General features: G+C 43.0%; 1 protein-coding gene across 1 annotated transcript in view; it reads left to right on the top strand.

The window, feature by feature from the left end:
• The window catches only part of DIRAS2 (DIRAS family GTPase 2), a 29,500-nt gene extending 17,377 nt beyond the window's left edge, over positions 1 to 12,123 (top strand). The window contains exon 2 of the mRNA XM_028749087.2: positions 6,238 to 12,123. Coding sequence (XP_028604920.1) covers positions 6,278 to 6,877 — 600 coding nt within the window. The 5' untranslated portion in view covers positions 6,238 to 6,277 and the 3' untranslated portion in view covers positions 6,878 to 12,123. The remainder of the gene's footprint in view (positions 1 to 6,237) is intronic.
• The last annotated feature ends 542 nt before the right edge of the window (positions 12,124 to 12,665 follow it).

Raw genomic sequence — 12,665 nt, 5'->3', positions numbered from 1 at the left:
TGCCTCCTGCAGTTTGGTCAAACTCATGCTGGTAGCTTCGAGAACACCGTCCAACCATCTCATCCTCTGTTGTCCCCTTCTTCTTGTGCCCTCCATCTTTCCCAACATCAGGGTCTTTTCCAGGGAGTCTTCTCTTCTCACGAGGTGGCCAGAGTATTGGAGTCTCAGCTTCAGGATCTGTCCTTCCAGTGAGCACTCAGGGCTGATTTCCTTCAGAATGGATAGGTTTGATCTTCTTGCAGTCCATGGGACTCTTAAGAGTCTCCTCCAGCACCATAATTCAAAAGCATCAATTCTTTGGCAATCAGCCTTCTTTATGGTCCAGCTTTCGCTTCCATACATCACTACTGGGAAAACCATGGCTTTCACCATACAGACCTTTGTTGGCAAGGTGATGTCTCTGATTTTTAAGATGCTGTCTAGGTTTGTCATTGCTTTTCTCCCAAGAAGCAGGCGTCTTTTAGTTTCGTGACTGCTGTCACCATCTGCAGTGATCATGGTGCCCAAGAAAGTAAAATCTCTCACTGCCTCCATTTCTTCCCCTTCTATTTACCAGGAGGTGATGGGACCAGTGGCCATGATCTTCGTTTTTTTGATGTTGAGCTTCAGACCATATTTTGCACTCTCCTCTTTCGCCCTCATTAAAAGGTTCTTTAATTCCTCCTCACTTTCTGCCATCAATGTTGTGTCATCTGCATACCTGAGGTTGTTGATATTTCTTCCGGCGATCTTAATTCCGGCTTGGGATTCATCCAGCCCAGCCTTTCGCATGATGAATTCTGCATATAAGTTAAATAAGCAGGGAGACAATATACAGCCTTGTCGTACTCCTTTCCCAATTTTGAACCTACCAGTTGTTCCATATCCAGTTCTAACTGTAGTTTCATGTCCCACATAGAGATATTGACCTCCAAAGTAGGGTTGTCATATGTCCAGAATTTCCCAGACATATCCGGAATACTGCAGTTGGAAGCAGTGTCCGGTTGGAAATCACTGGGGAAATTTGGATGTATGGCAACCCATGCTGACAGTATCGTTTTTGGTGTTTTTCCTCAACAACTTTGCCAGAAAAAGCTTAACAACCTTTCTGTTCAGACTTTCATTGTGTGAAAAATGGCAACCCTACTCCAGAGCCAATCTTGGGGGAGCATCAGGGGGAACCGCATTGTGACCCTCTGTCTTTGTGCAGGGCTTCTGCTGACGGACTTCACTAGGTGAACCCCATCCTCTGTTTTTAGATGATGCATGTACTGTATGTCACTGTTTCCCAACGTTGGGTCTTCATCTGTTTTTGGATTACAACTCCCATCATCCCTAGCTAGCAAGACCAGTGGTCAGGGATGACGGGAATTGTGGTCCGAAAACAGTTGGAGACCCAGGGTTGGGAAACACTGATGTATGTAGTTCACCAGTAGCACTCTAAATGGGGTGTTAGAGAGAAGGTACAATGTCTCTCCAAAAATGGCACTTGCTACCTGTGGCTTGTATAAATAGTTAAATTTAAATATATATATAGTTAAATTCATTTTTAATGAATTCATGTAATCAATTAATTGACAAATCTTGCAGCCTCACTTCCATTATTTAACTTTTTTTTCCAGGCAAAAATATCAGTGATTAAGATGGCTACCAGAATCAATTTTCTCTTCCAACACTTGCCAATTAAAATAAATGGTCAACAATTAAATAAATGACAGAATGTTGCTCTTAAGTTTATTTGGAATAATAAAAAGCCAAGGATCAAAGCAAAACTCTTACATGAGAGTAAACCGGGGGTGAAGGAGGGATTTCAAATTCCAAATGGAATAGCTTCCTCAGAGAGGTTCGTCTGATGCCTTTATTATATATTTTCAGGGGTCAGGTGAAAACATTCCTCTTCAACCAGGCCTTTGGCTGATTAATATTCTACAGCCTTTTGAATGTGTCTGTGGGAAGGGGGGGTATTGTTTTGTTTTGTTTTTGTTCTATTTATTTGTGTTTTTACCTTACATTTTCATCATGTCGGCTGCCCTGAGATCTTTGGATGAAGGGTGGCATATAAATTTAATTACATTACATTTAATTAATTTATTAATGGCAATAATAAGTTTCCTGTTGACTTGGAAGACATCATTGCATAATTGCACCCCCCCCCCTTTTAAGGCAAGGGCAGATCGACCAGCAAAAATGCTCAACACAGAGAACCATAGCTGTCAACGTTTCCCTTTTTTTAAAGGGAAATTCCCTTATCCCAAATAGGATTCCTCGCAAGAAAAGGGAAAGGTTGACAGCTATGCAGAGAACCTTTAGTTACATGACCGACCTGGACAACAGACCTGGTCCGCATGTTCATTTCCATTTTTTAAAAATTACTTCAGGCTAAGACCCTACCTGCCCGCAGACTGTCTTGCCAGAGTGGTGCATGCTCTAGTTATCTCCCGCTTGGACTACTGCAACGCGCTCTACGTGGGGCTACCTTTGAAGGTGACCCGGAAACTGCAATTAATCCAGAATGCGGCCGCTAGACTGGTGACTGGGAGTGGCCGCTGGGACCACATAACACCAGTTCTGAGAGATCTGCATTGGCTCCCAGTACGTTTCCGAGCACAATTCAAAGTGTTGGTGCTGACCTTTAAAGCCCTAAACGGCCTCGGTCCAGTATACCTGAAGGAGCGTCTCCACCCCCATCGTTCAGCCCGGACACTGAGATCCAGCGCCGAGGGCCTTCTGGCGGTTCCCTCATTGCGAGAAGTAAGGTTACAGGGAACCAGGCAGAGGGCCTTCTCGGTAGTGGCTCCTGCCCTGTGGAACGCCCTCCCAGCAGATGTCAAAGCAATAAACAACTATTTTACTTTTAAAAGTCATCTGAAGGCAGCCCTCTTTAGGGAAGTTTTTAATGTTTGATGCTGTACTGTTTTTAATATTCAGTTGGAAGCCGCCCAGAGTGGCTGGGGAAACCCAGCCAGATGGGCGGGGTATAAATAATAAATTATTATTATTATTATTATTACTTCACCTCAACACCGTCATCCCCTTGGCTCTGTGCTATTCGTACCCAGCTTTGGCAAGCTCTGAAGATGCATTGTCCCTTCTGCCTTGTCCTTTTAGCTGTAATCACGATTGCGACATTATTCGTCGTCATGGCTCTTCTTTACTGCTCTGCCTAAGCCATAGCCCTAGTTAGCAGCTGTCTCATAGATTTAGTCAGTGTTATCCTCTGGGGGGGGGGGGGATTCCTTCTAACTGCCTCCGCTCTTGTTTCTTCCTGTAGGCTGGATTGTGACACGAACTAGACGCCTACTTTCTCTTTGCCTTCTAGAGCCTTTTCTTATCCTTTCTCTTAGCATTTTCTCAGCCCACTTGTCTTTAACATTATACTCTGGGGAGTTCACACTTCGATTGGAGCTGTAATGCCATCCCTGTTTCTCCATATTGTGCTGAGATATAGTCCCATTCTAATGGCTCAACGAGGCAGAATCTTGGCATTTACTATACATTTTGAATCAGGCCCAGAATGCTTCCAGCTTTTCTGCATTAGGCTAGAGACAGAGGGAAATATTTTAATTTGGAAACTGGGGTGAAAGAGTTTTTCTCCTTTCGTTACTTAGTTCCTCCGTGGCTTCCCTCTGATTTTACTTTCTAAAATTAATTACAGTGGTACCTCGGGTTAAGTACTTAATTCATTCCAGAAGTCTGTTCTTAACCTAAGGTACCACTTTAGCTAATGGGGCCTCCGCTGCCGCCACACGATTTCTGTTCTCATCCTGAAGCAAAGTTCTTTTTTTTTAAAAAAAAAAAATTATTCAAAATTATAACAAGACATATTATCCAAAAACATATCATCCCCCATTTTTCCTCCCTCCCTTCCTCCCACACAAAACCCACCCCCCACCGCCACCTTCCCTCAGTTCCAGTCTTTGGTTTCTCTAAGAATGCTGTTTTCTGCATGTTACAAAGTTGTATAGATCCCAGTGGCGTAGCGTGGGGGGTGCAGGGGGGGCCGGCCGCACCGGGCGCAACATCCGGGGTTAGGGCAAATCCACAGTTTAGGGGGCACAAATCCACGGGTTAGGGGGTGCAAATCCACGGGTTAGGGGGCGCAAATTACTTGCCTTGCCCCGGGTGCTGACAACCCACGCTACGCCACTGATAGATCCTCAAACTATTTAGCTGATTATTATCAATAAAAGGTTTGTGAATGTTTATTCAAAACCTGCCAAGGAGTCCAGCTGAAGCAAAGTTCTTAACCTGAGGTACTATTTCTGGGTTAGCGGAGTCTGTAACCTGAAGTGTATGTAACCCGAGGTACCACTGTACAGGGTTGGAGCATGTGCAACCTGCAAGGACTTCCTGCTCCTTCATTTTATTTGCATGTTCTCTGCCCCACTCTTTCTGTACTCATCTGCAAGCGTGTGTGGATAAAATGCTGCACGCGCACAAAAGGCGTGCCCATATATAATAATGATAATAATAATAAATTTTTATTTATACCCCGCCCTCCCCGGCCAAAGCTGGGCTCAGGGTGGCTAACACCAGTAAAATTACAATAAAAACATAATGGGGGGGGGGGGAGAAAAGAAAGGAAGAAACCCAATTTAAAATACGGGTTAAAATACAATTTAAAATGTAGCTTCATTTTAATAGTAGCCCATAGATCAAAACCATAAGGGGAGGGAAACATAAGGGTCAGACTGAATCCAAACCAAAGGCCAGGCGGAACAGCTCTGTCTTGCAGGCCCTGCGGAAAGGTGTCAAGTCCCGCAGGGCCCTAGTCCCTTGTGACAGAGCATTCCACCAAGTCGGGGCCAGTACTGAAAAGGCCCTGGCCCTAGTTGAGACCAATCTAACTGCCTTGCGACTTGGGATCTCCAAACTGTTGTCATTTGTGGACCTTAAGGTCCTCCGCGGGGCATACCAGGAGAGGCGGTCCTGTAGGTACGTGGGTCCTAGGCCGTATCTCATTTTGCGTGGCGATGATTTACTGAGGCATACTTGTGTTCTTGTGCATTGGCTTAACACTACAAAATAATATTGATACAACTGTAAATGCAACCCTATCAAATGTGCGTTTTGGTTGTGGATGCACAGAGGCTTTTTTGCAGTGCTTTTTGGGTGGGTGGGGGGCAGAGGATTAGCAGGACAAGGCACCCAATCCACTTCAGCACTCTAAAACCCATATTTACAGGCCTAGGAATGGACACGAATGAATCCTATCTGCAGAAACCCTGTGCAAATACAACAGGGCTCTCTGCTCCCCTTGTCTCCCTGATCCCTTCCCCAAAACTGGCTTGGGTGTGTGTGTCAGGAGAACCCGTCCCCCCAGAATAGCACACAGGGGTACAATAGGGGCAATCATTTCAATGGGAATCATGGCATTGAATTCTCCCTTACACATAGAAAAGTAGTCATTTTAGCAGGAGCTGGCTGGCTTCTCTTGGAGAACTTCTACAGTGGTACTTTGGGTTACAGACACTTCAGGTTACAGACTCCAGTAACCCAGAAATAGTACCTCGGGTTAAGAACTTTGCTTCAGGATGAGAACAGAAATCGTGCAGCGGCGGCGCAGTGGCAGCAGGAGGCCCCATTAGCTAAAGTGGTGCTTCAGGTTAAGAATGGACCTCTGGAATGAATTAAGTACTTAACCCAAGGTACCACTGTATATGTAATTAGAAGGCTCACTCTTATTTATGACCCCCCCTGCATTTCAGCATTTCAGCAAACACAAATATGTGTGGTTGGTGTAAAGAGATAGAAGTTGGTGGGGTGGCGTTGCTCAGCACTGAGTGCTGCTGCCTGCTACCAACATGGGGAGGCAATGGGGAGCTTAGTGCCATGTCTCTACCTACCCCACACCTGATGTCACAAATGATGCCAGACATGAGGCAGGTGGGTGTGGTTTGGGGGAAACTGCTTGGCAGGCCAAATTTGGGGCAGAGTTCCCCCATTTCCGTTTGAAAAGGTAGAGCGAGTGTTATCCTTCAATGTTTGGAATGTCTCTGCTCCTCTCTGTGGGAATTTACCAATAACAAACACTTCCTCTTTGCACAAGTCTCAAAATCATAGAAAGACAGTAAGTTATATAAATTTATGGATCTGCTTTGTACTGAAAGATGGACATCTAAAATTGAGAAGAATGAGCCTCATCCTTCACACTGTGTGATAAAATAGCTCATGTTCCCCATTTCTAGCGTCCTAGGTTTATTTTGAACTATCCCCTCCACAAATTAATAGATGATTCTTATTTCTTCCCACATGCAGGTTTCTTTTCCTCGTTGAGCAGCGCAAAGCTTGAAAAACCATGCCTGAACAAAGCAATGATTACAGGGTGGTGGTGTTTGGAGCAGGAGGAGTTGGCAAGAGTTCCTTGGTCCTGAGATTTGTTAAAGGCACCTTCAGAGACAGTTACATCCCTACAATTGAAGACACCTACCGGCAGGTGATCAGCTGCGATAAGAGCATATGCACTTTGCAGATCACTGACACAACGGGGAGCCATCAGTTTCCTGCCATGCAGCGTTTGTCTATTTCCAAAGGACACGCTTTCATTTTGGTCTACTCAGTCACCAGCCGGCAGTCCTTGGAGGAACTCAAGCCTATCTACGAACAGATCTGCCAAATCAAAGGGGATATAGACAGCATCCCAATCATGCTGGTGGGGAACAAGAACGACGAGGACCACAACCGAGAGGTACAGACCAACGATGGAGAAGCCCTGGCCAAAAAGTGGAAGTGTGCCTTCATGGAGACCTCTGCCAAGATGAACCACAACGTGAAGGAGTTGTTCCAGGAGCTGCTGAACTTGGAGAAACGCAGGACTGTGAGCTTACAGATTGACGGCAAAAAAAGCAAGCAACAGAAAAGGAAAGAGAAGCTGAAAGGCAAATGTGTCATTATGTGAAAATAGCATTGTCCCGGAGCTGCCATCTAGACTCCTTCTTCTGACTGTACCATGTTTCAGACCTGTACACAATGGAAAACAAACAAACATGTGAGACTGTTTTATTAATAGCTGTTTTGAAAATACCCCAGAAGTAAACAGTTGTGTGAAGTGAAAGCGCTACCAACCTCTCAACCCTTTTATAAATTAGACATTGAACAGCAGCGGCAGCAAAACAGTTACCAGAAGAAGAGCGATATCTCTTTTCGAGAGAATAGAAAATGAAATATCCACAACTAAGTACTCCCGCCGGTATCGTTGCCACTATGTAAAGATGAGGAGTTGTTAGTTTAAAATTTTATGCTAATGCTATATGTAGAATTAATGAAAGATGTATTTATCTACAAAAATATATATTTGGAAGTAGAACTAAATTTAGGGTTAAGTTAACATAGCTTTCCTGGATTGCAAGTTTATTCTCTTACACTGAATTGTGCTCTATTCTTCTTCACATGCTTTATGATACTGATGAACACTGAACTAAGAAGTCCCCCCCCCTCACCTTTGTAATTTTCCTAGTGCCCCTGATTAAATATCAAGGCCTCAGTGACATCAGGCAGCACCAAATATTATTCTCTCCCATGGGATGCATAATCTGACCACCTCCCCTTTGCAAATAGATCTAACATTGCCGATTAGCTGTTCTGGGTAGCATGACAATTATCTGCTATGAGGATGCAAGGGGAGAGGAATTGTTTTTGACCCAGGGGTGAAATCTATAACACTCAACTTGCCAGATATTTCTTTATTTTTATCTTATAATACTGAAGTAGACCCATTACATTTGACTCTCCAAAGGATTCATAGTTGATATGGGTATCAGTTGAATTAGTCGCATGCACCTGTAAACATCCCCCCCCCCATTTTTTATTCTCACCAAACATCAGATTGGCTAGGAGAAATCAGGTATTTTCTGTGAGGACAGAAAAATTGATCTCAGTACTCATCCCTGCTCCTTTAAGCTGGAGGGCTGGGGACAGTCCCTGAGGGGTGGGGATATATGATAAGACACAGGTTTCCAAATCCAGCCTTCCCACATGTCAGTTGTGGCATCAAGGAGTAGCACAGGATTACCTGCATCTCATACACAGACAGGTGCGGGTCAGGATGGGCAACTGATGGACTTAGTATGGTTTGCGAATCTTGAATGGACAGGGCAAAACCTCTGTGCCAAATGACATTTTCATTACAGTACAGTGGTACCTCGGGTTACAAACACTTCGGGTTACAGACTCCGCTAATCTGGAAGTAGTACCTCAGGTTAAGAACTTTACCTCAGAATGAGAACAGAAATCGCATGCTGGCAGCAGCAGGAAGCCCCATTAGCTAAAGTGGTACCTCAGGTTAAGAACGGTTTCAGGTTAAGAACAGACCTCCAGAACAAATTAAGTTCATAACCAGAGGTACCACTGTACATGCGTCAAAGCAAGATGTTGCTGCTGTTGTTTTTTAAACTAAAAGCTGCATCGTGAAGAGAATGAGCTACTTTGAAGCAGAACATATTAACATTTTGGCAAGTGTGTGTATCAAAAGCTGGAAAATGCAATTAAGTGTCTATAAAAATAGCACGCACGTTACATTTCAAATGTCACCCAAAAGCTACTTAAAGGCATCCTTCGCAATGGAATATGCATTGCTCACAAATACTTTAATGCTGTGAACCCTTTAATCCTTGCATCCCGTTTCCTGAATACAAAGAAAATTGCCTGCAATATGAGACCACAGTTTATGCCAGTTTATCTTCCATGGTCCAAGGAGAAATAGGTAGGAGAGACTTAATAAGACCTGATGCACCAAGGGTGAATACAGAATCCATTTATGGACATTTGACCCTTATGGGACAAATGTGCATTTAGAGGGTGTGGCATTACATCAGCAGGCCCCACCCCTGACTACCACACATCCATTTGAACTAGAGCTGTGCCCAAAAATTTAGAAATTTATTTTTTATCATTTGTTGGGTGGCAATGGAATCAATTTTAAACCAAAAAAGACCCCAACCCTGTGCCACTCACAGAAGTGCAGTTTCTCTCTGCAGTTTCCCAGAATGCCTTGGGAACAAGGCCATGTCACAACCTGTCGCTCCCAGGGTATTTCTCCACAATATCTTGCCGGGAAGGGAAGGGGCAGCTATCTCTTAAAAGCTTTGGAGGAAATCCTCCTTTTTCCCCCACTTCCCCCCTGGACAGTGTTAGAAAATCAGCCCCTGTTTTAATGGCAGGAATATTTTCCGGAATCTGGGAGAAATGTCAGCTCAGTCTTAATCTGAACATCCGTCGAGAGTATACACATGTAGGCGCGCAGCCTCTTTGCTGATGTTCACATAAACACAAAGTACATTGTGCATTTGCTCCAGATTAAATGTCTACAGGAGATTAATTTTAGGTTCTGAAGAGTTATGCAAATGGTTTTGACACCCATTCAGTGGGATCTGAAGCATTTGTTTTCAAAGGAGCAAAGTCTATTGAAATGGCTTCCTTCACATGTAGAATAGATGGGTTGTAGCCAACAAGTTTCCTTCTCCAGAGGAAGCAAACCACTGGATCCATTTGGGTGTCTTCACCCAAAGAATGTACCCAAAAGCAAGTTTCTTTCCCCTCCCCCCCTCTTGATTTCACAGAACTGGGATTGCTCCTAGAAGCAGGCATTTCAAAACCATTTCTAATTGCATGCAAGACGTTTGTCTCATTTTCTGCTGAGTGAGTCCTCTTTCTAGCTGTCAGAAAATCCAACAGCATTGAGCCAGGCAATAATTCAATACGTAACCACATAATTGGTCTGTTCTGCCTGCAAGCCAGCGCTTTGGCAAAGGTTTTCATCTTTTCCGTTTGGGATTCGATTAAGAAAAGTGACAAACCAAAAGAAAGACGTATTATGTGAGACATCATGTAGGTGGATGTTAAAAAATAACAGGCTATATACAGCCTTTGAAGTGAATGGGCATCTTGTTTTTTTTTTTTTTTTAAATAATTTTTATTAGTTTTCCAAGCATATAATAAAAACAAACAATCAAACAAAACAAAACAAAACAAAACATACAAACATATAAACATGTATACTTTCATAATCTTATCTTCCTACACCTTGCTTCCTGGACTTCCCCATACCTCCCCTTTTCTGCATCCTTGTTTTTACCTTTCTTCAGCAACCCTCCAACTGATTAATTAATTCACTTTCATTCTAATTTCCTTAACTTATTGTTTACAGCTGCAATTCTCTATTTCTTAACACCTTAACATCTCATTACACTTCAATTTTACAACAATTTTTAAGATAAATTTTGAATTTCTTCCAGTCTTCTTCCACTGTCTCTTTCTCCTGATCACGGATTCTGCCAGTCATCTCTACCAGTCCCATGTAGTCGATCACCTTCGCTTGCCATTCTTCCAGAGTGGGTAGTGAATGGGCATCTTGAATAGGAAACTCAGGCTAATTTATGAAAAGCATCAAAACTCCAGGGAGATTGACTTGTGGCTGGCTGTGGCCATCCACTCGGAGCTGATATGTTTCTTAACTGAGGTCCATGGAAGCCAAATAGTCCAGCTCCAACCCATTTGAGGCCTTTCCTTGCTGGCATTTACTTTCTCCATCCCAAGCAATAGAAAATCATGAAAATCTCTACAGAGAGGCAGCTAGCTAGTTGGATAAAGTATTCCATCTTTGGAAACTGCATGGGCTCCAAAGTCTCCCATGGTAAATCAATGCCCCTCTTTGCAATTTAGAGGCTGCCTTTAGCATGAATTGCTCTCCTGGTCCTCTTCTAGGTTTCAGCTCCTTTCCCAGGGTCTCTGTTTTATTTCTTTGCTATTTATTTTAAAGCCTTCTACCCATTTAAATTGCCTAAGAAAGCCGGAGGCACCAACAGACCCTCCAGGTGTCCCTATTTTCCAGGGACAGTCCCGGTTTCTGATTGATCCCAGAATGTTCCACTTTTCCTTATGATGTCCTTATTTTCACGGAAGAAATACTAAAGGGTATGGTAGGACATCCCTATTTTTTTTGAGAAATGTTGGAGGGTATGGAGTTATGTGAACCCCGAGCCAAGGAGATAAGTAACTACACAACCTTCAGAAGACATCTGAAGGCAGCCCGGTGTAGGGAAGTTTTTAAAGGTTTTATTATGTTTTTATATATGTTGAAAGTGCCCAGCGTGGCTGGGGCAAACCAGACAGATGGCTGGGGTATAAATTATTATTATTATTGCTATTATTATTATTTGCATTTTCTTGGGAGTTTTGTTCTTAGCTGGTTGGGTTTCATATAGAGCAAGCCTGCAGGATACCATTGTCCCAGAACAGCCAGTAATATATACCTTTTACAAATGCACAGAATCCCCAAAGAGAAAGCTGTTACAAAGCCTTCTTAACTTCATTGCAGCTTATATTATATAATGTGAAGGAAGGTTTGCCTAATCCCTAAATGCAGCCAGTGATTGCAGTCCTAATCCATTTGCACCAATGAAACCTAAAGAATCAAATTTAGACATCTAACTTGCCTAGTAAAAATCTATTTCAGACACATAAGGCTCTGGCAAACAATTCATTGTTACATGTAAAGATATCTTTTTGTTCCTTGTTGACCCCACTCTCCAAATAATATAATAAGCCATGACTATGTTTTATTGCCTTGCATTTATCTGTGCAGGGCTAGTATAGAAGCAATATTTATTCCTGGACCAGTAATTCTAAGGTGGATATATTTTATATTGTACCCTTCTGTTGTCCTTGTAATTTATAATAGATTTTACATACATGTGAGTTTATCAAAATATTTGTTTTGCTATAACTGGTATAAGATGGGGTGGGCTTTTTCTTTTTGATAGATGGAAGAAACTCTTAGTGGGGGGAATTAGTTGTACAGCTTTATTCCAGTTTGTGGTTTATTTCCAAGTGTGATGCTAATAGACATGAGATATTTGAAAATGTAGACACACACACACACTGACATGTTTAAAACTTTCAAGGAATTTCAGCATCATGAAAACATAATATGGACACGTATGCTATTCACAAAGCATGGATTTTATATAAGTGCATAAGCTAAGCTATATAGTTATCATTCAGATGTATTTATTGTTGCAGTTTCATTATATCTAATATTTTATTCAGCCACAGTTAACATGTAATTTGTGCCTACAAGTTTCTATGTTTCCCGTGATATTCTGTATATAAGGTATACAAAATAAACGTTTTAAGTTACAAATATTAGCCTTTGTCGTTTGAATTGTTTGAACATTTGGAGTAGTTGGGGACATGGGCATCGAAATAATCAGCAGCTCCTACCAGTATTGCCCCTTTGTTGAGAGCATCAAGAGAGGCCAATCCCCAGGTATCCTCATATATGAAGTGGCAGAGTTGATGGCTGGGGAAAGGGCTTCCTGGACAGGTCCGCTGACCTTCACTGGGCAGGTTTGGCCACGGCCCACGTCCTTGATCCTTGCAGTATTTCTGGATGTGACCATTGTTTGGTCCAATTTGCTTGAGAGGCAGAAATGGCATAAGAGTCCATACCCAGCAGCCATTAATCGGGCCACAAAGAAAGCAGTGCATGAATGGCAGGGTGATTTGGCACCCCGGCATTACATTTGACCAGGTGAAAAAAAAAGGTAAAGGACCCCTGGATGGTTAAGTCCAGTCAAAGGCGACTATGGGGTGTGGCGCTCATCTCGCTTTCAGGCCAAGGGAGCCAGTGTTTGTCCACAGACAGCTTTCCAGGTCATGTGGCCAGCAGGACTAAACTGCTTCTGGCA

The sequence above is a fragment of the Podarcis muralis genome, chromosome 11, assembly GCF_964188315.1.
Source record: "Podarcis muralis chromosome 11, rPodMur119.hap1.1, whole genome shotgun sequence".
NCBI classification, from domain to species: Eukaryota; Metazoa; Chordata; class Lepidosauria; order Squamata; family Lacertidae; genus Podarcis; species Podarcis muralis.
This window is presented reverse-complemented; position numbering and strand designations above follow the sequence as displayed.